Genomic DNA, 24,630 nt, shown 5'->3' with positions numbered 1-24,630 from the left:
ATCGTAGTGACTCCACATTTTTACACATTATAAAAAGATCCTCAGGATGGTCTAGTTACCATCTGGAAATCCCTCTCATTTTATGGCCTTCTGGAAGTGCGAAAAAGTCTAGACCACGGGTTTGGGTGTGAGGTGTGTTGTCCTCTCTATTCTAGATGGCCTGTCTCACTTTCAGAGAGTAGATGAAAGGCATCTGCTGTAGTTTGATAGAAATACCTACTGTGTGCAAGGCATTGTGTTTTTACCTATGCATCTCTTTGGCCTTCATGAGTGAGGCTTTATTGCCACATTTGAAGACCTTGGATTATTTGCTGGCAGAGTTCCATGACTGGCAAGTAGCAGGGTGGAAATCTGGTGTGAGCTCTCTTGAATGCTGAAGCCCATGCTTTTTCCACTGGTGTTTGCTGTTCAGTCCCACACCTGTACCTCATACACCTGGGGGTTTTATGTGAGCCCCTGGAGCCTTGAAGAGGGGGTAAAGGACAGTCTCAAGGCTATGACCATTCCTGTGTGTGAAGCTCCAGAGCAATTGAATGAGCTGAAACGTGTAACGTGCTTAGAAGAGGTCCTGGCCAACAAAGTCACTCGTGATAGCTCTTACTGTTATTGGTAGTAGTAATATGGTTGTTTTCCCGGTTCCTACTCTGGTGTCCTCAAAGACTGGTATTTATTCTATTTCACTCTAGTCATTTGTTTTCTCCAGCTTGGTAATTCCCATACTTGCACCCAAATAGCTCTTATTTCAGGCACTTTCTTATTTTAAGAAGGGAACTTTGCACTCTCAATTCACTAGAATGTGGGCCCCATGAAGGGTCACCTGGTCTTTGTTCACTGATGCGCCCCAGTATCCCTACTGGCCTTGCTCAGTATGTGCTCACTGGAAGTGGTCTCAGTCTTTTAAAAGAAATTCGCCACCTCTCTCTATCGTCACACCCCACGGGGAACAGAGGTCTGGGAGAAGCACAGGATGCTGAGACTCTGAGGCTGACCTGTGTGGGGGCTCACCACCGGGGTGTGGGGTGGGGCTCCACAGACACACAGGTGTGTCTCAGGCCCAGACATGCAGCACTCTGGCTCTCAAGATCCCGTTGTGGAACAGGGAACTGTTTTTCGGATAAAGGGACACTGCTCATTTCACACTTTTAATTATTTAATGAATATTTACATTAAAAAAAAAAAGCAGTTAAGGAACCAGGCACAAAGAGCATTGATTGTGAGGCAGAGAATGGATACATGGATCATGTCCAATGCTTCACAGATGGAAAGTTCACAGGAAACTGAGTCTTCTGAGTTCAGAGTTCTCATTCTAAATACAGATGCTTCAACCAATCCATCCTCATTTTTTTTTTTTTTTAACATTTTAGTTACACACGTTGTCAGCCATGTATGCCTATGAGTGCTCAGCTGGGAGAAGCCTGCTTTAGCTGATAAGATCTCTTTTCAGAACCAAAACCATGTGATTTTACTCCTGAAACAACCTTGTTCTTAAAAATAAATCCATTGTAGAATGCTAGGCTCTGGGATAGCAAGACTTGAAAACCTTGTTAGCGAAGAGATTATAACTCCTCTAACTCGGTTTGGTTGAGGTACTCTGGAATTCTCTGCTCTCTCTAGAGGAAGGAGCAGTAGGCTTTTCTTAAATATGGTGAATATTTTAGCATTTGCAGATCATTTGGTCATGAATGCATGTAAATGAATGGACATGGCTGTGTTCAAATAAAACTTTATTTACAAAAACAGGAGGTCCAGTCTTGGTGTGCCAAGTGCTGCAATAGAGGTGAGGCTCAGAGCCTGAGTTCTGTCCAGAATATTGAAATACTCTGAATCCATATTCCTTGCCAAGTATTTGTTTTTTGTGTCATGACATGTGCTCCAACGGCAGTACTTCAGTATGAAGTTTTAGAGTGGTTCAGGAGAATGCAGTGCCTTTGGCCCAAACTATTTTGTGTGAAGAATCCAAGTAGATCGACATTACGGGGCATGATGGTCTATTACCTAGTGTCTGGCAGAATTAGGGTGACATTCACTTACATACATTTATTAAGAATAAAGTGGACGGTTATAGCTGCTTGGGGATAGAAGAGAGTAGTTAAGCCTGCATTTTGGTTCGATTGCCATCCTAGTCTCTGACTTTACAACTTCCAAATCGTCAGCATGACAAATTTTCATTTATCTTATGTTTGATTACTGTTTTTAAGCTTAAAAGTAACAATAATATAAGGGGAAAATAAAACAACCTATAAGAAATTAAATCATAAAACATTCACTTCTTTTAGTGAATGCTTCCAATTTCAAGTCAGTCAGTACTATCTCACATGTGAATTAAATGCCATTAGGAATCATTTTATGGTACATGCCCACCCCCCTAAGAATAATGCGAATTCACTGACTTTCACCTCCAACTTTCTGAGAGATGCTGATGATGAATTCCTTTTCTAGTGCATTTCTAGATTCAAGATTCTCAAGGCCCATCCATTTTAAACCTCCAAACTGTCAGTAGTAATTGGCCTCAGAGGATCTTCTAGGGTAATACAAATGTATTCCTAAGCACACTTAAAGTCCTTTAGCATTTGCTCATTTTATACAAGAGACTGTAGAGAGGAATGAGGAGACATGAAGGATCCTTTTTGTCCCTGCTACAGAGGGTGACAGACATCAGAAAATGCTCAAGTGCCTTATCAGATCAGGGAGGTTAATAAGACGATTATCTCTGTTAAAAAATAATAATATTTTGTCAGTCACTTAAAAGGGTAAGTTAAACGGAAGATTTGTTTAGAGACCTCATTTTTTTTTTTTTCCCAGAAACTCTTTTCTTGTTCTCTGAAATGGTTAACGTAATAAAGAGGTCCTCTACTTGGGGACAGAGGCTGAAGGAACAAGGGGTGAGAAGATGCAGGAGGAGGAACAGGTGGTTCTTGATGAGCATACAGATCTGGTCCACCTATAGGCTGGCGTCTGCAGAAAGGCTTCTCAGCCTGCTGTTTTCATCTGGGAGACTATTCATTCATGATGTATTACATTTTCCCACGTTAGTACACAAGATGTGAACTGTTCATGTTTTTGACTACCTACAGATGAAATTTTCTTCCAAAGGGGGCATTAAAAGAAAACCAGTATTTTGTTTTACCATATGCCACTCAACTATCTAATGACCGCCTGCCTCTCCAAGCCTCTGGGTGATGCCTTAGAGTTGAGAATGAAGACCGTCCCAAGGGAAGGGCGAGTCACCAAGTGCACACTTGATACCAAGCAAATGCCTGCACCAGACCAGTACCCTCCAAGGAGTAGGCTTGGACAGTCTGAGTAGTCTGAGTAGCTAGTCTACTTTCTGCCAGTCATTTTGTATAATCATAGAATTTTTCCTTCTTGAAAACAAAGTATTAGAGATTGTCAGAGTATGGGGTACAGCATTAAAAGGCATTTTAGAAGATCAAAGTCCATTTAAAATATGGAACCGATTCATAATAGCTTTTCGGGGGCTTTAAATCATTTGCATTTTGAAGTTGATATCAGATATTGCAATGTTAAAGATAAGTTATTTGAACTTCTACTATTAGGTAGTAGTGGTGTTAAAATGCCATAATTAGGCCATGCAGTACACCTTGTGCCCACACCCCATGTAACTTTTGCAGAATGCTGCCCTACCTAAGCTGTTATTGCAAATAGGCAATCATTACACGGAATCTTCCAGAAAATCCACCCAAGTAAAGTGGTAGCCTTTCATCTTTACGGAAGAATGTCTTGCCTTTGAGAAGATGCAGTAGAAAGGAAACTTGCCCCAGAAACCAACAGTAAGATTTCTTGTCTGAGATGATGTAAATTTGTCATTTCATTAACTCTGTCCTCCACCTCGTTTATTCACCCACCGAAGAGTTACTGAGCACCTCCACTGTGCCAGGTACCTACCATTCCAGGATGTGAGGACACACTATGAACAAAACATGGCAAAGTCCCTGCAGGACAGGGGGAGACAGAACACTTAAGTACATGACACCACGGTGTTCGAAGCAGCTGAGAGACATCCTGCCTTAAATTTGTTTGCTGCCTCTCCTCACTTGTGGATACTGATGACATCAAGGGGGAGGCCACAGATGGACCAGCACAATTTCACCAGTCCTCCCTCTACTATCTCATAGTTGGGTGAACTCAAGGGAGTCCTTCAACCAATCTGGGCCTCAGTTTCCTCATTTATAAAATGGGGAGAGGCTGGGTTAAGTGATTTTTTTTTGAGAGAAGGGGAACTTTTAGGCTTTTATTTTTCATAGTGTTGAGAGCATTTTGCACAAAATCAAAAACCAGTGTTGACTGTCGTACAGTTTAAAAAATATGGAAAAGTAAACTATAAGGAATCCTTAGGTAGTCCACATCCACTCAACATTTTAAATGTCAATCTAAACTTCATAAATAGCAAATGCCTTATTTACAGCTGCTGTAGAATGAAGTCATTTTATACCACCTCCAGCCATCTGAGAAATTATTCATAAAGCACAGCCCCACCTCATTTGTGAAATGTTCTCTAGTTGTGAAATCCTCTCCTGAGTGTGACACTCTCTCCTACTCACCCAGATTACTGACTTTGTACTCCTGCTTAACATTTTCCTAGCTCCATAAAACAGGGATTGGATCCTCACTTTTTTTTTTGAAGAATGACTCCAGTGAGATCTGTCCTGGTAATCCATTCATGTGTGATCAAATGCACCTACATCATGTTTTATGGGCACAGGCCTTTTGGGAACCCACATTAGCTCTTCAGGCTGTAAGAATAGTTCTGCTTAGTAACATAAGTTAGGGTGCACCAAAGGGTATATTACCATTCAAAGAGGAAAAATGGATTTCTAGAAAAATTCATAGACTAGGACAATGTGAATTAACGAATATCCTAACCTCTTTGGAAGCGGGGTGGAATGTCAATGCGTATTTAATAAATACAATAACACAGGTTAAGTAGCAAGCATTTTGCAATTTTTCTTTAAGAAGGTAACATAGCTGGGAGAGCTGAATGTCAAGGTTAGGCTTCTACTTACTAATTTGGTATGAGTTATGAAGCATCTGGTTCTCTTAAAAGACAAATTGCAATTTTCAAATGGAAAAACTCTAATTTCAATCAATCCAGCAGCTAAAGATGACAGGAAATTTTCCAGGACTATAAGGAATCTTCTTTTCTTGTCTGGATCAGATCCCCATGGCTACCTTGGAGGCTTCTGAAGGCTGTGTGCTCTGCCTCTGAGTTTTATCAGCTGCTGTGGAATGAAATATCCTACACCTGTTTTCAGATTTTATCAGTTGGGCCCTATCAAAAGACTGTATCTAGATACAGTCTACCTAAGGACTACCTAAGGACTACCTAAGGCAAAGTAAAATCTCTGCCTCAATAACCAAATTTAATTCCTTCCTATTGTTCTGTGGTGTTAAGATCTATAGTGTCAATGCTATCAGAAGAACCTAATGTGGGCTGCTGTGTACATAATGTCTACCGTGTCCTTTCAGTCACTGAAAAGGGATAAGGACCCCATCCTTGCCTGGCTGAACACTCCTACTTCAGGACCAGATGGGCAGGGGCATTCCCCTGTCACCTTGAAGAACCTGAAAGCAGCATTACAACATCTTCTAGGAATAAACAATGTTTCAAACTGTGTGTATATACTAGGGCAGGTCCAGCAGTCATTGCTGCATAATGGGGGTCAGAGAAGAACAAGGAGGTTTCAACAGTTTTTGGCAACCTAGATCACAGGCACAGGTAAATTCTTGTTAGAAAAGGAAGAGCACTCTGGTGTACACCATGGAATTTGTTGTTGAGTATATGCTACCAATAAGAATACAGTCCCTTTTTCAGAGGGATAAGCAGGAGGAGTTAGAAAGCCCACCTGATGTTCAGCGTCCTTCGATCAGTAGGACCTCAGCCCTGCCCAGCCAATCCAGAGGGTCCCTGCGGCAGATCCCAGGGTATACCAGGGCTGGCTGCGGCTGTGAGGATCTCCCTAAAGTCACAGTGTGCAGTGTACTTTTCAAGGTGGAAGTCCTTGAGCTGCAAATGAGTATCTCCCTTAAGTCCAAACCTCTGTGGGCACTATGGCTTCTTTGGTTCCAACAGAAGGCAGGAGGCTTTCTTCAGACAGGAAATAAAAAGGGAATTGCACTAAGAACCCACGGATCTTTTTCAGTTCTTCCTCAGCTCTAATGGGATCTTCCCTTGCTAAGACGGGCTTGGTTATAAAGTCTCTCAATTGAATTAAATTGTGTACTTCATCATTGGGAAGGCACCGGAACACCTGATTAAAACACAAATAGGAAGAAATGAGGTCGTGAGTTTAAAAGATATCCCCTTTATGGAAAATACATGTTCTGACAGACCAAATCTTTGCTTTACGAAACACGTAGTAGTTTTAAGCCACAGACCTGACTGAAGAGTTGCTTTTCTTATTTGCTACCAAGAGATGACTAGATTTGCTTCCATCAAAAAGAAAAAAATCTTAGATAGAGCCTTCTATCTGATCTACACGAGTCACTGACTTCAGGATAAAGTCAAGCTAGTGGTAGGGGAATTCCACTGATGTTAGTCCACATTCAGGTTAGGATTTTGGATGATAATTCTCAGAATTTCACTGGAGGTTCTGGTCAAAGGGGAATATTGTAGATTATATTGTCTCTTCATTTTTCAAAAATGTTCATATCTGTACCTTTAAAGGTACCAATTGTACACTTATTGTGCTAATTGAAAATGAGCTTCTTATATCACAATAGTTCCCTCCTAAATTCTTCAGCATGTATTAAGAATATGAATGTGCCTATATAATCACGATAGCATTTTCACACCTCAGAAAATCAATTCCAAGTCATTTAAGATATGGTCCATATTCAGATTCATCCTGTTGTTCCCAAAATGTTTTTTTATAGTCGCTTTCCTGTACTGCATCCCCCCACCACCACCATGAGGATCAAAACAAGGCTATGCTATGCATTTTTAAAATTACATTTTAAAAGACTCCATGCACATGACCTATTTGACTGTGGCCTTGAGTCCTCAGTATCAAATAAAGCTATATAGACTGTCATGTTTCATTAGGAATGATGAATTTTCCAGCTGGAAGGGACTCCAGCAGTCATGAAGAACAGTAACACACTCTTAACCAATTTCTGCTAGATGGTAAGCAGATCTCAGCTCGAATATTTCTAGGACAGAAAGCTGGCTACTTCAAGAAGTAACTTGCTCCCCTGTTGCACAGCTCCTACCTCTTGTACATTCTTTATCATAACCAATGGATAGAACTTACCAAAGGATACATTTGGCCTCCCTAACACATGGAGCTTGTTTTAAAACCCCTTTCCAAAATTAGAGCTGCCCAACAGAGAAGTGTTTCGTTATTAGTAAGTTCCATCATAAGGATGGATATCATTTACTATGCTATGTGCTAAATACATTTAAAAGCCTACTCTTTATTATCATAAGCGCCCCGGTGGATACTCCTTCCAGTATATAGAAGAAAGGAGAGCTCAGAAAGTCAAATCACTACATACATAGTTCTGTCACCAGCAGCTGGGTGAGCTGGGTCGAACTCAGGTCTGACTCATTTTTGGATACCATTTGCCTCTTTTCTCTGTCACTAGACACATCCAAAAGCTGGGTAAGCACCTTCCAAGGATGCTCATGATGGGATCCCAGAGTCAGATGAGAGATCAGTATATCACTAATGGCTCTTCGAAACCATAATCCATGATACTTTTTGACTCTGTTTTTTAGGGTCTACAAAGAGGTATTTTAATACAACTTGGAAATGTACTGGTTTTTTTTTTTTTTACACTCATTAAGAATACTCTGTTCCAATAATATGCAACAATAACAACGTGCTTTTGTGATGTGGTTCAATTAAAAAAGGGGAGGGGAGATATGCAAACCTCACCTTATCATAAATTGTAGCATTACGAGCTGCTGTTGCAACCCACACCTCCTTGAAGAATTTGTCACTCACTGGATCCTGAATGTTTTCACTTGATTCAGAAAGATAGCCAAGGACAACCCTGAAATACAAGTATGCTCCAAAATGAGTTACTGAGATCAAGAAATTTGCTGCAGGTATTGTTTCTAAGGTAATGTAATTCAGGCTCTCAACCACAGAAGTCCTTTATTTTTATTTATTTATTTTTTTTTTAAAGAAAATCAGAGGAAGCCATTAAACTCTCTCTCTGTGTATAAAACCTTCCTTGCAAATCTAAGCTGTTATGATGCTTGAAAATTTTAACTGTTGGATAGGCAGAAACACCTGAATTCAGTTTCCAAGAGAGTCCTTGGAATTTGGCCTAAGGGGATGAGACTTGGAGTATAGGGTTAGCATTCAAAGGGTCAGCACCCAGGGGGCACCTGAGTGATCTGGTTGGGCATCTGATTCTTGATTTTGGCTCAGGTAAAGATCTCAGGGTCCTGGGATCAAGCCCTGTATTGGGCTCCACACTCAGTGGAGAATCCCCTTGGGGCTTCTTTTTTGTCTCTCCTCCTCTCTCTCTCTCAAATAAATAAATCTTTTAAAATACACACACACGGGGCGCCTGGGTGGCTCAGTGGGTTAAGCCGCTGCCTTCGGCTCAGGTCATGATCTCAGGGTCCTGGTATCGAGTCCCGCGTCGGGCTCTCTGCTCAGCAGGGAGCCTGCTTCCTCCTCTCTCTCTCTCTCTGCCTGCCTCTCTGCCTACTTGTGTGATTTCTCTCTGTCAAATAAATAAATAAAATCTTTAAAAAAATAAAATACACACACACACACAAAACCCCATGTACCAGCAAAAGTGCCAAGTCCTTTCCAAGAACTGTCTCAACAAAGTTATGAATAAGCAACTATTATTATCTCCATTTTACAAATAAGGGAACTAAGGCACATAGAGGGTAAGTGACTTGTTCAAGGTCACCCAGCTGGTAAGCTATAGATCTGTGACTCCAGACCATTTGACTCCCAAACCTATGCTCTTAACCAGAATGAAATAGTCCTTTTTCTTCCCTTCCTCTTTCCCTCCCTCCCTTCCTTCTCTTGGGCCAAGAAATATTTCAAACTCTAGAGCACAGAAACAAACACAAAAGACATGGAGCTTCTTTTGGTAGTTAAATTAAATGGGTAAGGTCAATAATGAATAAATCATCATCCTTAAAAATAATGAAGTAGTGTGATAAATACTGGGTGTGCTTTAAAAGTACGGGAGCCTTCCCCTCCACCCTTCGGTTGGCCTGACCCCACCTATCTTTCAGCATTCAGTGCAAGGCTTCCCCTTGATTCATGGCTCCCCCTTCTCCCAGCTCCCATTTTTCCCTGTCAGGCCTCAGAGATTTGGACATTCCTCTTTTGCTCCCCCACTGAACCTCATACTTGCTTTATCAGAACACCTGCAATACTTCATGCACTTTTTGTTTTTAACAGGTTTTATGTCCCACAGCTAGCTGGTTAGTTCTTTAAGAGAACATGATCTGGCTACTCATAATCCCCGAAGTGCCCGGCAAAAAAGAAGCCACATAACTAGATGTTGTCCTATTCGATCATATATAAACAGTGGACTAGAAACAAATTCTTAAGCAAAGCAAGGTACATTTTAGAGGTCGCATTTGAAAACAATAAAAATCCTTGTACTCATGGAAGGCCTTGAGTAAAAAAAACATTTCTACCTCAATCCTGTGAGGTACGTGGTACATGATTCCCATTTTGTAGATGGGAAGCTAAAATTTGGAGACCTACTACTAACAAAGCTAGATTTTAAATGGGACCTAAAGCCCTTTCTCACATGCCTGATTGGTTCAAAGAAGATCAAAAAGTCTTATGTTACACTGAAGATAGAAGTGAGGACTAGGCCTTAGAAGGACTTCATCTTTTACACTGAGAGAAGCTGGGACATATTACAGACTCTGGAGTGACAGGATCTGACTTTACATTTGAAAATATGGCTGCTATACTGAAAATAGAATGTGGGGGCAAGGGCTATAACAGCGAGACCACTTAGGAGCTCCTGCAGTAATCTGAGTGAGAGATGATGGGGCTTGGGCAGTGGAGAGGAAGGTGTGGAGCCAACAGGCTGTACTGACAGAGCAGGTATATGATGTGAAAAGAAGTGAGGCTTCAAGGATAACAATGGGGGTAGTGCCAGTTTGTGGGAAAAGACCAGTAATTCAGTGTTGAACCTGTTGAGACTTCCATTAAACATTCACAGGGTAATGCAAAGTAGGCAGCTGGAGAAAGGAATCTCGAGTTGGGGAGAGTATAAATCTCCAGTTGGCTGGAGTATAAATCTGAGAATTATTTTATATATGTATTCATAAAGCCATGGACTTTACCTGGTTTACCAAAGGAGTGAGTTTAACCGAAAAGAGGCCCTGCTGAGCTTTAGTGGGAGGGAAAAGAAGGAACAGCAAATGAGCCTGGAGAAAAGCAAAGGTGTTGAATCTTGGAACCACACTAAGTTTGCCCAGAACTGTGTCAAATTCAAATGAGAATTGACCACTGAATCCAACAGTGTGGAAATCCTTCTGCTATTACCCTCTCTGTATTTAAATAAATGTGGATTGACATCATTGTTCTTAATGGTTGCAAAATTTCCCATCATGTGAAATTTCTTTAACCAAGTATTTTATTATGACCTTTGGGATGGTTTCCAGTTTTTCATTATTCTGCACAGTTTTACAATGAACATAATTTATTCATCATGCATAATACTTTGTGAATTTATAGGACTCTTTTACTAGGAAAAATTTTGGAATTAAATTTTACTTCAAGAAAGGCTGTTCCAACACAGACGCTGTGACCGTGCCTGTTCTCTCCAGTCATCCCCAACATGATTAATTCCTGAAAAAGCTCAGCCATTTTTACAAGGATAAAAGGACATTTCATTTTAGTTTTAGTCTGCACTTTTCCCACTATCTAAAAATTCTTTAAAATAAATGGATTTGGCACCATGGGCTCACTTAGGATTTTTTAGAGCTTTATAACCTCAAAATTTTATTTCCACTTCAAATAATGTCTCCTTCAGACTATCGAAGAATAACTTTTAAAATGGATTTAAGGAAAAAAAAATGGATTTAAAGAATGGTGTTTGCACACAGATGCTGGCTGCTAAGACCCAAAGCAAAATCTGCAGCAAATCTGACGAGCAGTGCAAGTCATGACAATACATCAGTTATAATAATACCTTTGATGGGGATCAGGTCTAACAGCTGAAAACTTGGCAGAAACAGTTCTGTGATGTTGCTTTTAACTTCAAAACAGGAGGTGACACAATGTGTCTAGCAAGTTATCTGTTAAGAGCTTTGTTTGTAGAATAAGTATTTAAATAAGTCTATAAGAGCTAATTTCTAGTAATAAATTATTTTCCCTGTCAGTTTTCTGTTAAAATGCACAGTAAAGTGAAATTCTCTGGATATTCTTTTGAGAACTAAGGTGAGGGAGAACATGTCTGATTTAATGTAGGTGCTTATAATGGGAATTATTTAATGGTTTATTTTTTATGCATCAGTGGAACAGGAGGAAAACTGCAGAAAATAGTTCTTGTTCTTTCCATTCCTCATGTCTATTGCTTGACATGATTCTGAGCTGTACTTGGGTGGATAATGGTTTCTGTTGAGTGATGGTTACATCCGTACCGTTGGATAATTTTCCAGGACTTAATGAACTGTTTGGTACATAGTTGCGACATTCAGTGCAGTACACTGATGTTGACTTTATTTAGAATTGACTTCACATTGAAATGTGTCTCTCTATTTCTAGTCAAAAATAACCCAGATGGAAAATGGATTGAAGCTGCTTTTTTTTTTTAGTGAGAAAATGGCTGTGTTCTAGGCCCCAATATTATCTTTTAAGAACATTTTCAAAAATTATTATTTTTTTAAAGATTTTATTTATTTACTTAACAGAGATTGCAGGTAAGCAGAGAGGCAGGCAGAGAGAGAGGAGGAAGCAGGCTTCCCACGGAGCAGAGAGCCCAATGCGGGGCTCGATTCCAGGACCCTGGGATCATGACCTGAGCTGAAGACAGAGGCTTTAACCCACTGAGCCACCCAGGCACCCCAAGAACATTTCTTACTAAAAATAGCATGAGGTTTTCTTGTGGTATTTTTCTAATATATTAGCTGTGTTTCCCATTGGGGCAAAGTAGAAAATGATTGTTCATGAACAAATACCTTTTAAGACAGTTTGAAAACACATCCAGTTATTTATTTATTTATCTTAAAGATTTTATTTTTAAGTAATCTCCACAGCCAACATGGGGCTTGAACTCTCAACCATGAGATCAAGAGTCAGCTCTATTGGCTGAGCAGCCAGGTGTCCCTGTATCCACTTTTTTTATCAGTGAAAAACCTGTCTATCAGTGAGGTATCAGTTAAAGGAATTACAGCATATTCACATGATATAATACAATGCAGCCATTAAATGTTATAGAAGAATACTTGATGACACAGAAGTATGTAACATTATTTAAATAATAAAGAACTTCCTAGAATTGCAAGATTCCAATTATGTTTTAAAAAAGAAATACGGGGGTGCCTGGGTGGCTCAGTGGGTTAAGCTGCTGCCTTCGGCTCAGGTCATGATCTCAGAGTCCTGGGATCGAGTCCCGCATCGGGCTCTCTGCTCAGCAGAGAGGCTGCTTCCTTCTCTCTCTCTCTACCTGCCTCTCATCTACATGTGATTTCTCTCTGTCGAATAAATAAATAAAAATCTTTAAAAAAAAATAAAAAAAAAATAAAATAAAAAAGAAATACGGTATAGTAATATATATGTGTCGAACAAAGGGGAATGATGTTTGTAACATTTTTTAAATAATGAAGAACTTCCTAGAACTGCAAGATCCTAAAAATGAAATACAGTGTAGTAATATATATGTGCTGAACAGAGGGGAACTATAGACAGCAAATGTTAAAGCTGTTAGCTCTGGGCAGTGGGACTACAGATGAATTTAATTTTCTTATTGCTTAACTATTTGCCAAATTTTCTACCACAAAAATAGGTTGTAATAAGAACCACCTACACCTTTATAATTATTATACATTTAGAAAGTTATAAAGAAGCTCACCACTTTAACGAGAATACTTAAGTTCTCACAAAACTGAAAAGACTGGTTTATACAAAGAAATACTTGCTTCCTCATAGATGCTGCCGTAGGCAATCGGTGGGCTGATTAACAGGGTTCTAATTTTAATCTCCTCCCCACTAAATGAAACAAATTATCACCAGAAGCTAATTGAAAATCAGTGGTTTGAAAAAAAAAATCTTACTGGCAAAACAATTAGTAATAATGGCAATAAACACAGCCATAAGAACTGTGAGGAGGTTTTGACAGTCAGATTTTGAGGGATGGATTTGCCAAGCTCCTGGGGCAGAGAGAGCAGATTGACCCCCTCTCTGGAACTGAGGGAACTGAAGCTTATCTTGCTTCTCAAGAGTTGGAGCCTGGGCTGCTGGACAGGAGGAAAATGGCAGCCAGCATTTGCAGGGAGCCTAGTACTCAGGGTGTGCCTCTCTGCCAGTGAACCCATGTCCAAGCGTCACCATTCACACCACAGGGTTAAAACAACGGCTCCTTTCCCCAAATAGCTTAAGGCTTCATCAGGGCCACTGGCTGCATCTCGCTGTGGAGGCCACAAAGAAAAACCCATCCCTGGCGGATGCAGCTCTAGAATCATGGGCTGAGGAGCTCACTGCAAGGGCCTCGCCATAGGGGAATGCTCAGGATATTCCATGGACCATGAGTGAAGTGATAGGATCGGGGGTTCTAGAAGGATCCGTCTGACTACTGAGACTAGATTACAGGGTCTGGGGTGGGGCCAGTTAGAGACCGGCCCTAGAAGGTTCTCAGAAACATTAAGAGAAGGAGAGAGTCATTTAGGGTCCCCCAGCCCTTGCTGCTCTGCCTAGTGTTCTCTCAGTTTGAGCACAGAGCAGTGTAGAATTCACATCTTGTTGCAGAAGATGAAGAATCTTTTGTGTCTGGGGCTGAAGTTTCCAAACTTCACCATCAGCAGTCACGGGCACCCTCCTTTAATACTCTCTATTACATCCTTGTATTATTGGGACTACTATAATTTTAAAAAATGAACTCTAAAAAACTTAAACAGGTCGGTGCCTGGGTGGCTCAGTTCATTAGGTGACTGCTTTCAGCTCAGGTCATGATTCTGGAGTCCCAGGATCGAGTCCCGCACTGGGCTCCCAGCTCCATGGGGGGTCTGCTTCTCCCTCTGACCTTCTCCCCTCTCACGCTCTCTGTCTCTCTCTCAAATAAATAAAATCTTTTAAAAAACCCAAAAACTTAAATAGGGGTGACTGAGTGGCTCAGTTGGTTAAGCACCCAACACTTGGTTTTGGCTCAGGCTTGTTCTGGGGTTGTGGGATAGAGCCCCCAGTCAGGCTCCATGCTCTGTGTGGAGTCTGCTGGAGATTCTCTCTCCCTCTGCCCCTCCCCGCTGTTCACTCTGTCTCTAAAATAAATAAAATCTTAAAAAAAAAGAAATTAGATGGGTTGACCTGGCCTGGTCCTAAATCAATGAATAAATTTAAAATGCTATTTTTCTTGATTACACATAAAAATAATAAAAATGATTAAAATAGAAAATATTTACACCCACATAAAGTCCTTTTGCACACTACTGGTGATTCACATCTCCTACTCTGGGAGATGCTGTTTTAGACAAGAAAGAACTGGAGATTACATTTGTGTTCAGGGCAGGAGGTGGGATGGGGTTCCAGCACCCACCACAGTGAAAACAGATAAGAGGGCCACAGCTCGGGGGGGCCCACCTGAAGCACTGCAGCCGAAGTCCCTGGGCGAAGCGGCCAGCCTGGTACTCTTCTCCATCCATCACCGAAGGGACTGTCTCTGTGTCCTGCACGATGACAGCCATTTCACTGTCACGCTTCCCCAGCATGCTTCGATCATTTATGTTGGCAGAGCCTATAATGGGAAACAGTGACGTAGAACAACCTTCTCGGCAAAGAGAACTGTTGGTTGCCTTCCCTGCTCAATTCTTCCTTCCTAAGAAAACCTTAATTTTGTTCAGGTTATCAAGAAATGCTGAGTTTTGGGAAGGGGAGGCCCGCCATAACCCAGGCATAAGTCTTGATCAGTCTAAGCCAGCTACAGTAATTTTGTGATTTTTACCCATGACTGGCTTAGGAATGGGCACTTGACATCAGTGTAGCCAGTGTGACATGAAGAAAAGTATGATGGAGGCTTCTGAGAAAGTCTGTCTCTTTATAAACAGACACCAGACTGGGATGCCATCTCTTAAAGCCTTTTGATATTCTGGGTTGGATGTTGGATGAGGACATGATTCCAGGAGCTGCTGTAGCCATTTTGTAACCACTAGGGGACAAGCAGACAAGTGGAAGATGGCAGAGCAGAAAGAAAAAAAACCCTGAGTCTTCGAGTCACTGAACTAGCCAACTTTTTTACCTGCTGGTATGTGAAATAATACAATTTTCCTTATTGTCTCACAGACCTCTAGCTGAATTTTTCATCTGGTAGCTCAAAGGCTTCTAACTGATGTAATCATTATGCACACACACAAAAAAGACACACCAGTTTAATTTCGTCAGCTTTTAGACTTACTCTTTTGGAGTCTGGTAACTTAACTCAGCCGTGTAATTATGAATGTCAAAGCCCCAGAGCAGCTTCACAATCAAGAGCCCACTCTCAAAATACAGATTAGCATGAGTGGCTTTGGTTTTTATGTTCTCTTGCCTCACTTGTGTGGCATGCCAACTGCTTCTATATCAACTTTTTCCCATCTATTTTTAAATCCAAATGAGCTGAGAATGTTGACTTTCACATGTGAAGGGCAAGTATTTTAATATTAGTTCAACCTGGGCTTTCTCCATTCCTCTGCATGTATTTGGAAACCCCAGCATGTTTTTCTGCATTCGTCTTTTGGATTCGTGCTTTTGAATCCTTGAGGTGTCCTATAAACTACAGAAGGAACCTGCCTCTTTTTTCTTCTTCTTCCCCTTATCACACATTCCACAGTTTCTGCAGGCATGGAGTGGAAGGGCTGGACCGAACAGGAGCCAGAGGGGACCCTCTGGGATTGGGACCGTTAGGGTGTAAGGTGATAGTATAGCCCTCCCCTGAGCCCAAATGGCAGCAAGCTGTACATGAGGAAAAGCTGGCCCTTCCTAAGGAGGTCTTATTGCCATTTGCCACAATATTGTCCTATATTTTATATGCAAATCTGTGAGAACTATGGATGTGAATGGTGCCCCCAGTGACGATAGCTGACAGAGAAAGGGTGGAGCACCTCACAGAAATTTGGGAGCACTACCAGAGCTCTGTAAGGTGGGAATGAATGACATACTTTGTCTTGTTAGCAGTAGATTGTCTTTTATACATGCACGTAAATTTTGATGATGCTGTAAAACTTGCAGCCATATCTTTGGGCTTCAGAGTTGGCCCAGCATTAATTTGGACAAAGTCATTTAATCTTTCTTACCTTTAATTTGATCTTTTACTAACTGAGATCATAAGATAGATCTTTTAAAAAAGCAGGGATATTTTTGTTTTTGTTTTTGTTTTTCAAGATTTTACTTATTTGACAGAGAGGGAGGGCACAAGCCAGAAGATTGGCAGAGACAGACTCCCCTCTGAGCAGGGAGCCTGACGTTGGGCTTCATCCCACCTTCTTACTCCCGCTCAGCAATACCCACTCTGATGTTTCTGGTGTTAAATGGAAAAGCCCTTGAGCTTTGTAAGGCAGAGGCAGTGTTTCATTCAATTTTTGTATCTCCCCTTTATGGATTAATGAACACTGAAAAAAACTAGTTCACTTCGTCAACAGGATAGGCTCAAATTCTACTTAAGAATAGTCTTATTTTACTTAGGAAAGCAAACAAAATGTTAGTTTGGTTAAGTGCCAATATTAAGATAGATTAGAAAAGTGGACTTGGTCACAGATTTCATGACCAGCAGGGGCACTCAAGGCAAGAGATAATTAAACCTCCACACAAAAGAGATCTTTAGTGTGAGAAAGCAAGTATTTCCTTGTGAGGAGAAAGGAAAAATAATTAGTTGTTTTGCTTCCGTTAGTTATTCAATGATTCTGGCATACATTTGTCATGTTAGAAAATTTAACCATAGGTTACTTTAGCTTCTTTGAACACCTGTAAAATATTTTCAACCTAACGTCTCAAACTCCTCTCTGAGAATTTGAAATATTGTTCTCAGTGTTAAGAATTTAAGTAGGGCTGATGTGTGAAACCACCAACAAACCTGCTTCTCTTAGAGTTTCCCTTGAGATACAAAAACCAAAAGTATCTTTGGATTTTTCCCATGGGGAAATCTGTTTTGTCCGTGAAGGAGAAAAAGAAATCTAGCCCCTAACGACTAGGAGGTAAAACCTCTCCACATTCCCAAGGCCACTTTGGTTTCAAGAAAATGGGTAAGTATTATGTACAAAATTGATCAATTATTGGGACGCCTGGGTGGCTCAGTTGGTTGAGCCACTGCCTTCAGCTCAGATCATGATCCCTGGGTCCTGGGATCAAGTCCTGCATCGGGTTCCTTTCTTGACAGGGAGCCTGCTTCTCTCTCCACCTCTGCCTGCCACTCTGCCTGCTTGTTTGTACCCTCTCTCTCTCTCTCTCTCTCTCTGACAAATAAATAAATAAATAAATAAAATCTTTAAAAGACTGATCAATTATTGCTAGCCTAAATAAATTGAGAGCTTTCTACAAAATAAGTCAGTTAAAAACCTCGACCTATTTAATCATTAGTTCTGTTACTGCAAACTACTCTACATTTATACTTTATTTAAAGTATGCAGGCTGAAAGCCAAAATGATCTTTAAAAGGAAAATATTTATATCTGTCAATATTTACTTCAAGAGTTCTGAAATCTTACTGAAGAAATCAACTAAATTTGTTTTTCCATTTCAGCAAACATCAGTATTTTTCCTTTCCTAATGTCATTGCCAAACTTAATATGAAAAGTTTCTGAGATTGGCTTCTGAAGAACAAGGCCAGAGTGGCTTGGGGGAAATTAGAGAAACTGTGTTTACTGGGGGACTAGGAGAGTAAAAAAATCCCTAAAGAACTTTGATCCCTAAAGAGCAAGAGATAGAAGACATATTTTTCTAAATGCCCTATGTATTAAGAGTGTGTCTCTGTGTTTGTGTGTCCATGCATATATATGTATCACCACACCGTGGTCTATATATTTTCTGGCTTTGGAATTGCTTTCTCTTTCTTTTCAAATCATGTTCCAGATAAGATAATCTCATTACTCCTAGATATAAGCTTTCCGCCCCCCCTCAGTGGAGGATAGAAATGGAAATGGCATATTTACTGCCAAAAAATTTCAAAACACTCTACAACTTTTAGTTTCTCATAGGATAGGGAAGATAAGGGAGTATCTAATTATAGTTGAGAAACTACACTTTACTTTTTCTGGGAATTTAATTTTTTTTAAGTTTCTATTTAAATTCTACTTACTTAATATACAATGTAATATTAGTTTCAGGTATACAATGTAGTGATTAAGCACTTCATATAATACCCCATGCTCATCACAAGTGCACTCCTTAATCCTCATCACCTATTTTCCCCATCTCCCCAAACCCTCCCCTCTGGTAACCATCAGTTTGTTCTCAGTGGTTAGGAGTCTGTTTCTGGTTTCCCTCTTTTTCCCTTTGCTTGAGTGAAGGGAAAATACCATATGAGTGAAATCAGATGGTATTTATCTTTCTCTGACTGACTTATTTCACTTAGCGTCATATTATCTCCATCCAAGTCTTTGCAAATGGCAAGACTTCATTCTTTTTCACAGCTGAGTAATATTCCACTGTGTATATATACCACATCTTCTTTATCCATTCATCAGACAATAGACACTTGGACTGCTCATTTTTCTCTCCCCATGTTTCCCCCTCAAGCTCCCAAAATCGAGGTACTCCAATTTATAAAAGGGGGTAATAATGAATTAATGAGAACAGGCTGATTACTGCTCTGCAGGGCTAACCCACTGCTCTCTGGCTACTGTAATTTGCACAATGGCCATTTAATTTCTCCGTGCCTCTGTTTCTTCATAGATAAAAACAGGGATGAGAAGGGACTTAAGTGGAAAATACTGCTTCAGAAATATTTTAGATGTCATGTTACAGTCCCTCTCAACTGTAAAGGAATTTTGGGAGAAAGAGAAAGAATTTTGACATGAAGTCAGTCAACTAGCAAGCCACCCAATTATAGACCATGTACTTACCAATAATAACAGTGTTATCATCAGCAATTAGCAACTTGCTATGGACATAGATGAGCTCAGTGACGAGGTTGCCTTCAAGTTCTGCATGTGTTCTAAGGCCACAGAATGATATGTAATTTATCCACTGATTGCCAACTATAAAATAAAAAATAAAGTACTAACATTCAATGACCAAGTTCATTCAAGGGACATTAAATTTTACTGTTTCTTAAAACAAATATACTAAACAGATGGTTAAGAATAGATGGTTTGGTGTAGTGTGTGTGTGTGTAATTTCAGAACACACCCAGGATCTGTTTTTGCTATCAGAAGAATCTTTTACTATTAATATGGATGGACATTAAAAAAAAAAGTACTATAGTGCTATGAATTACCTTTTCCAAGGCAATAAAAAAATGTATCCAATATGAGCACTTTATTTAAATGATTTGGCGAGTAACTACTGAAGAGTGATAATTAAAGCAGAGCCAGAGTGGATGACCCAAGAATTCAGTGTGACATTTGCATCAATCTTGGTTGACACCTGCTGCAGTTTAAATCAGATGTAAAAATAATGCCCACACGACTTGATGTAGAAATAGTGTAGCCTATTCAGTGCATAGCAGCAGTTAAATTTTATAGACTTCAGGTAAATAAAAATGTTGGCAATTAAATAACACTCCTTCTACATCAGTAACATCAGGAAATGAAAGAATCCTAACTATATTTGACTTTGGAGAATCTGCCTCAGAGCAGCGGTAGCAGGTTTGTACTTTAAAACGCTGCCCCATCATCACGTGAGGGCCATTCGGGTGATAAGAAGAAATGAATTCCATACCAAGCCAACCCATGACCATTATCCTGGCATGAACGTTAGTCACACAATTTTATGGTCTCTCTCTCACATAGCAGTTGTCCTGGATAAGGAAAGTCTTATACTAAGAATAAATGGAGTGGAACCAAACCATCACAAGTTCTAATAGAAAAAGAATGTAATATTTTTTTTCTTTAAGAGAATCTGAAGCATACTAATAGAAACAATGGCAATTCATGTTCTGTTTACTGACGTTTCCATGTATTACTGATGATTTCTATTATTCTGTTGATGTTACTCAGTGTTTCTATTAAATCTGGGTATCTTGGAAAGAAATTCATTCATAGGTTATATATGCAGATTCCTCCCTTTACAGGTAAACGTTCCCTTATACATGTAAATAATATTGTAGCTGTTTGCCAAGAGTTGATATGTTGGTGTATTAGTACATCATGTGTAAGAGATGCATGAAACTAAGAAGTTTCATGTAGGTAAGATTTTTGTACATCAGTTTCTTCCCCATTTGTTAATGTTATATCGGAAAGATGTTTCATTAATAGCATCAACTTCTCTTTAAAACTTCTCTGATCCAGGAGAAAGAGGTATTTCCTCTTTTAAGCCCATCATACCCATGAAATTCCTGGAAAATATTTCTAACATTTAATATATTATTTTACAAATATTCATTTCATCCTCCATTTCTCCTACCACTATCGAGGTCTTACACATTTTGTATCCCCATCCTCGCATAATGCTAAAAGAAGTTGAGTAAGTGAGTGAATTGATGAATGGGTAGTCAGGTGACAGCTATTATTTTAGCTTTTGGTTTTTCTGCATCATCAATTTTTCTGCAGCTGGCTCATGATTTAAAATTTGGAGATATAAAGCAGATTTTTAAAGGAATCATGGAGCGACTTCTTGGCTAAAGTAAGTAATTTTTTGCAGTAACTTCCCATAAAAAATTCACATAGAACAATATGGTAGCCCAGTGGTTCTCGGTGTGAGTAAGGACTGCCTCTCTGAGGACCTGTTAGAAATAAAATCTGGAAACCCTCCCCAGAGGTTCTGTTTCAGCAGAAATCTATAATTCAGTAAATGCCCTAGGGGATATCATTCTTTGAATGACACTGTTATAGAGCTTTGGTATTTATAGTTTTAAGAGTAGTGGCACAGTTTCAGGAAATAATACCCCATGACAATCTGAGATGCATTCCAGTGTGCAAGTCTGCTCAATATGAGGACATCCATTAATATAAAACATGATATTGATCAATCTAGACTGAAAAATCTTATGATTGTTGTAACAGATGCTTTTGACACAATTCAGCACCCATTCTGGATAAGAACAACAAAGAAAGAAGAAAGGGATGAATACTTTAATATGCTTAAAAATATATAATATATACATTACACATATATTATATGTCTATGTGTGTAGAATATCTTCAGTACTGTTTAACATTGCCTTGGAGGTATCAGCCAACTCATTTAGACAAGAAAAATCACATAAGGAAAACCAGGTCCATTTCCAGGTAATATGATCGTATCCTTGGGGAATCAATGATAAAACTATCTCATAATAGGATGTGAATTTGCATACAAAAATCAGTAGCCTTCATACACATAAGCAATAACCATTTAGAGGTTATAATCAGACAAAATGTTATTTATGATGGCAGCAAAAAAGTAAAACATGGATAAACAATAAACTTACCAATAGATATGAGAAATCTTTATGAAGGGAAAAAACGCTATCAAAAGACACGAGAAGAGACTTGAACAAATGAAAAGACATCCCTTGTTCTGGGATAGAATGATTCAACATCAAAAAGATGCCAACTTTCTGCATGTTAATTTATAAATTTAATATAATCTCAGTGAAATATTACCATGTTTTTGTGGAGTTAGAAAACTTGACATTATAGTTCATGTGGAAAAGTAAACATCCAAGAATGACCATGAAAAAAACTGGAAAAGAAAAGCACTGAGGAGGGCATTAGCTCTATCTGATATTAACACATACTACAAAGGCTGTATAATTACAACAGTGCTGCACTGGCACATAAACAGACAACTACTGAATAGTATAGAAAGTCAAGAAAGAGGGGCGCCTGGGTGGCTCAGTGGATTAAGCCGCTGCCTTCGGCTCGGGTCATGATCTCGGTGTCCTGTGATCGAGCCCCGCATCGGGCTCTTTGCTCGGCGGGAGCCTGCTTCTCTCTCTCTCTCTGCCTGACTCTCCGCCTACTTGTGATTTCTCTCTCTGTCAAATAAATAATAAATAAAATCTTTAAAAAAAAAAAAAAAAGAAAGAAAGTCAAGAAAGAGACCCAAGCACATACAAAAATTTTGCATATGATAAAAGTGGCATCTCAAATGACAATGACTTTCACATAAAGGTCCTAGGACTTTTAAATAAAAGATGCTAGTATCATTGCATAGCTATTTGAAAAAGAAAAATTACATGCATACCTCATACCAATCAAAGGAATAAACTCCAAATGAACCAGAGACCAGAATGCAAGCATATGAAATGACACAAGTGTTAGAAGAGAAAACAGAGTAAATTAAACCCGAGTATTAGGAAGGCTTTAACTATCTATAGGCAATAAAAGAAAAATATGAATTAACCTTGCCTAGATTAAAAAAAAACACAAGACACAAAACACCACACACACAAAAAGAGAAAAACGACAAAGTGGGAGAAAGCATTTGCAGTGTATGTCACAGATAAAGAGCTTAGAGTCCAAACCTATAAAGAAATCTCAAAATCTTGATAAAAAGAATGGGCAGAAGACATAAATGGACAATTCACACACACGAAAAGATATTTGAAAGATAGTCTTCCTCACTCATAACAGAAATGCAAAACTACACTGAGAAACCATGTCTTACCTACAGTACCAGCAAAAAAATAACATTGTCAGTGAGACTGGGTTGAAGCAGGCTCTCTCATACATTGATCATGAGAAACCAAACTGGTACAAATTCTTGGGGGCGGGGGAGGAGTTTGGCAATATCTAGCAAAAAGTATATTTTAAAAATTATTTTTTTATCATGATAAAGTGCACTCCTTTATCCCCTTCACGGATTTCCTGCATCCCCCACCCACCTCCCCTCTGGTAGCCATCAGTTTGTTCTCAATAGTTAAGAGTCTGTTTCTTGGTTTGTCTCTCTCTTTTTTCCATTTGCTTGTTTGCTTTGTTTCTTAAATTCCACATATGAGTGAAATCATACGGTATCTTTCTCTGGCTGACTTATTTCGCTTAGCATTAGCAATCCCATCCTAGAAATTTACCCTATACACTTCCAACAAATAAGAATATATATACACAAGGTTATTCATTGCGTAACTGTAACTGAAAAATACTGAAAATATTTCAAACACCCATACAGAGGGGAACGATTGAACTGAGTATGGCAAATCTCTACATGGAAGACCATGCAGATATAAAAAAGGAATGAAGAGCTCTATGAACGGACAGGTGTGAAATATCATATACATATATCTGCACGAAACACTGCAAGAATAATCTAGAAACTGACAAAATTGGCTACCAATAGTGGATGTGATGGAACAGGTTAGAAAAAATGGGTGTGGAGCAAACTGACAAAAGTTTTAGGAACTGACACTTATTGATGTATACCATTTTTATAGTTCTGTTGGAAGTATACTGCACACACTCAAAAAAATTTGAGAAAGATACAGAAAAAAACCCCTCTAAAATGGAATACAAATGGAAGGAACTGAACCCAACTATATTTCAAATTAATAACATAATCCAAGTAAATTTTGAACACTGACTTTTAGGTATATACCCTTAGGCTGAAGACAAAAAGAACTGTAAACAAATGCTGAATTCTAGTGAGTAGATTTGTTTTTCAGAATGGTACGGGCCTGCAATTCTAAATCTATTTTATGTATATTCTAGGATTGAGGAAATAAATGCATATATTATAGATACTAGGAGGTGAGAAAAAGGAGTCATAAAAACAGAGAGAGGACTAGAAGGAGTTCTGTGGTGTGGATTGGACTGGAAGCATTAGTACAGAGGCAGACAGATGGGTAAGTAGATGTATCGATGGGTGATAGGTAATGTGGGCTAGGCCTTAAAGCAATGATATCCCAGGAGCCATGATCATATCAGCACCTGGATTTTGGTTCCTAAATGTCATTTTCCACTAGAAGAATCTGGGTTTCTTGGTTGATTCTAGGGCTATTGCTGGGGATATACAGTCCGAGTGTAGAACACTTCTTGTGCTGCTAAGAAAAAAGGCTGATATGGGAACATATCAAAAGCACAGAGAAGCCAACTTATAAAGGTGCTCACTGGCCAAACCTGTGCAAGCTAGGCATTACACTTACACTCACTGAATAAAATAAGAATCCATGAGTCCATACCATTCAAATTCATAAATATGCCAATGGGGAAGAAGAAGGGAAACTTTCCTTACAGTAGAATTCCAAATAAGAAATTGAGAAGAAAGTAGTAAATATAGGAGAAATGATGAGATTTTAAAAATCAGCACTTGGCAACTATCATAGTAGTAATACTAGAATCATAGTAGCAATAATTGATTCAGGTAAGAATTATGAACGTATGCTAAAACCAGCAGGTGAATGTTTGATG

General features: G+C 39.3%; 1 protein-coding gene across 6 annotated transcripts in view; it reads right to left on the bottom strand.

The window, feature by feature from the left end:
• Positions 1–1,123: 1,123 nt before the first annotated feature.
• The window catches only part of PLD1 (phospholipase D1), a 199,794-nt gene continuing 176,287 nt past the window's right edge, over positions 1,124–24,630 (bottom strand). For 4 of the 6 annotated variants that reach the window (XM_059391545.1, XM_059391543.1, XM_059391546.1 and 1 more), the window contains 4 exons: positions 19,207–19,341; positions 14,757–14,910; positions 7,899–8,016; positions 1,124–6,269 (listed from right to left, as the gene is read on the bottom strand). In XM_059391545.1, coding sequence (XP_059247528.1) covers positions 6,045–6,269; positions 7,899–8,016; positions 14,757–14,910; positions 19,207–19,341 — 632 coding nt within the window. In that variant the 3' untranslated portion in view covers positions 1,124–6,044. Of the gene's footprint in view, positions 6,270–7,898; positions 8,017–14,756; positions 14,911–19,206; positions 19,342–21,359; positions 22,288–24,630 lie in introns of those variants that run through there. The other 2 variants (XM_059391547.1, XM_059391548.1) reach the window with 2 other exon arrangements.

This window comes from Mustela nigripes, chromosome 2, assembly GCF_022355385.1.
Source record: "Mustela nigripes isolate SB6536 chromosome 2, MUSNIG.SB6536, whole genome shotgun sequence".
Classification (NCBI taxonomy): Eukaryota; Metazoa; Chordata; class Mammalia; order Carnivora; family Mustelidae; genus Mustela; species Mustela nigripes.
Note: the sequence above shows the minus strand (reverse complement) of the source record. Positions and strands in the feature narration are given on the sequence as shown.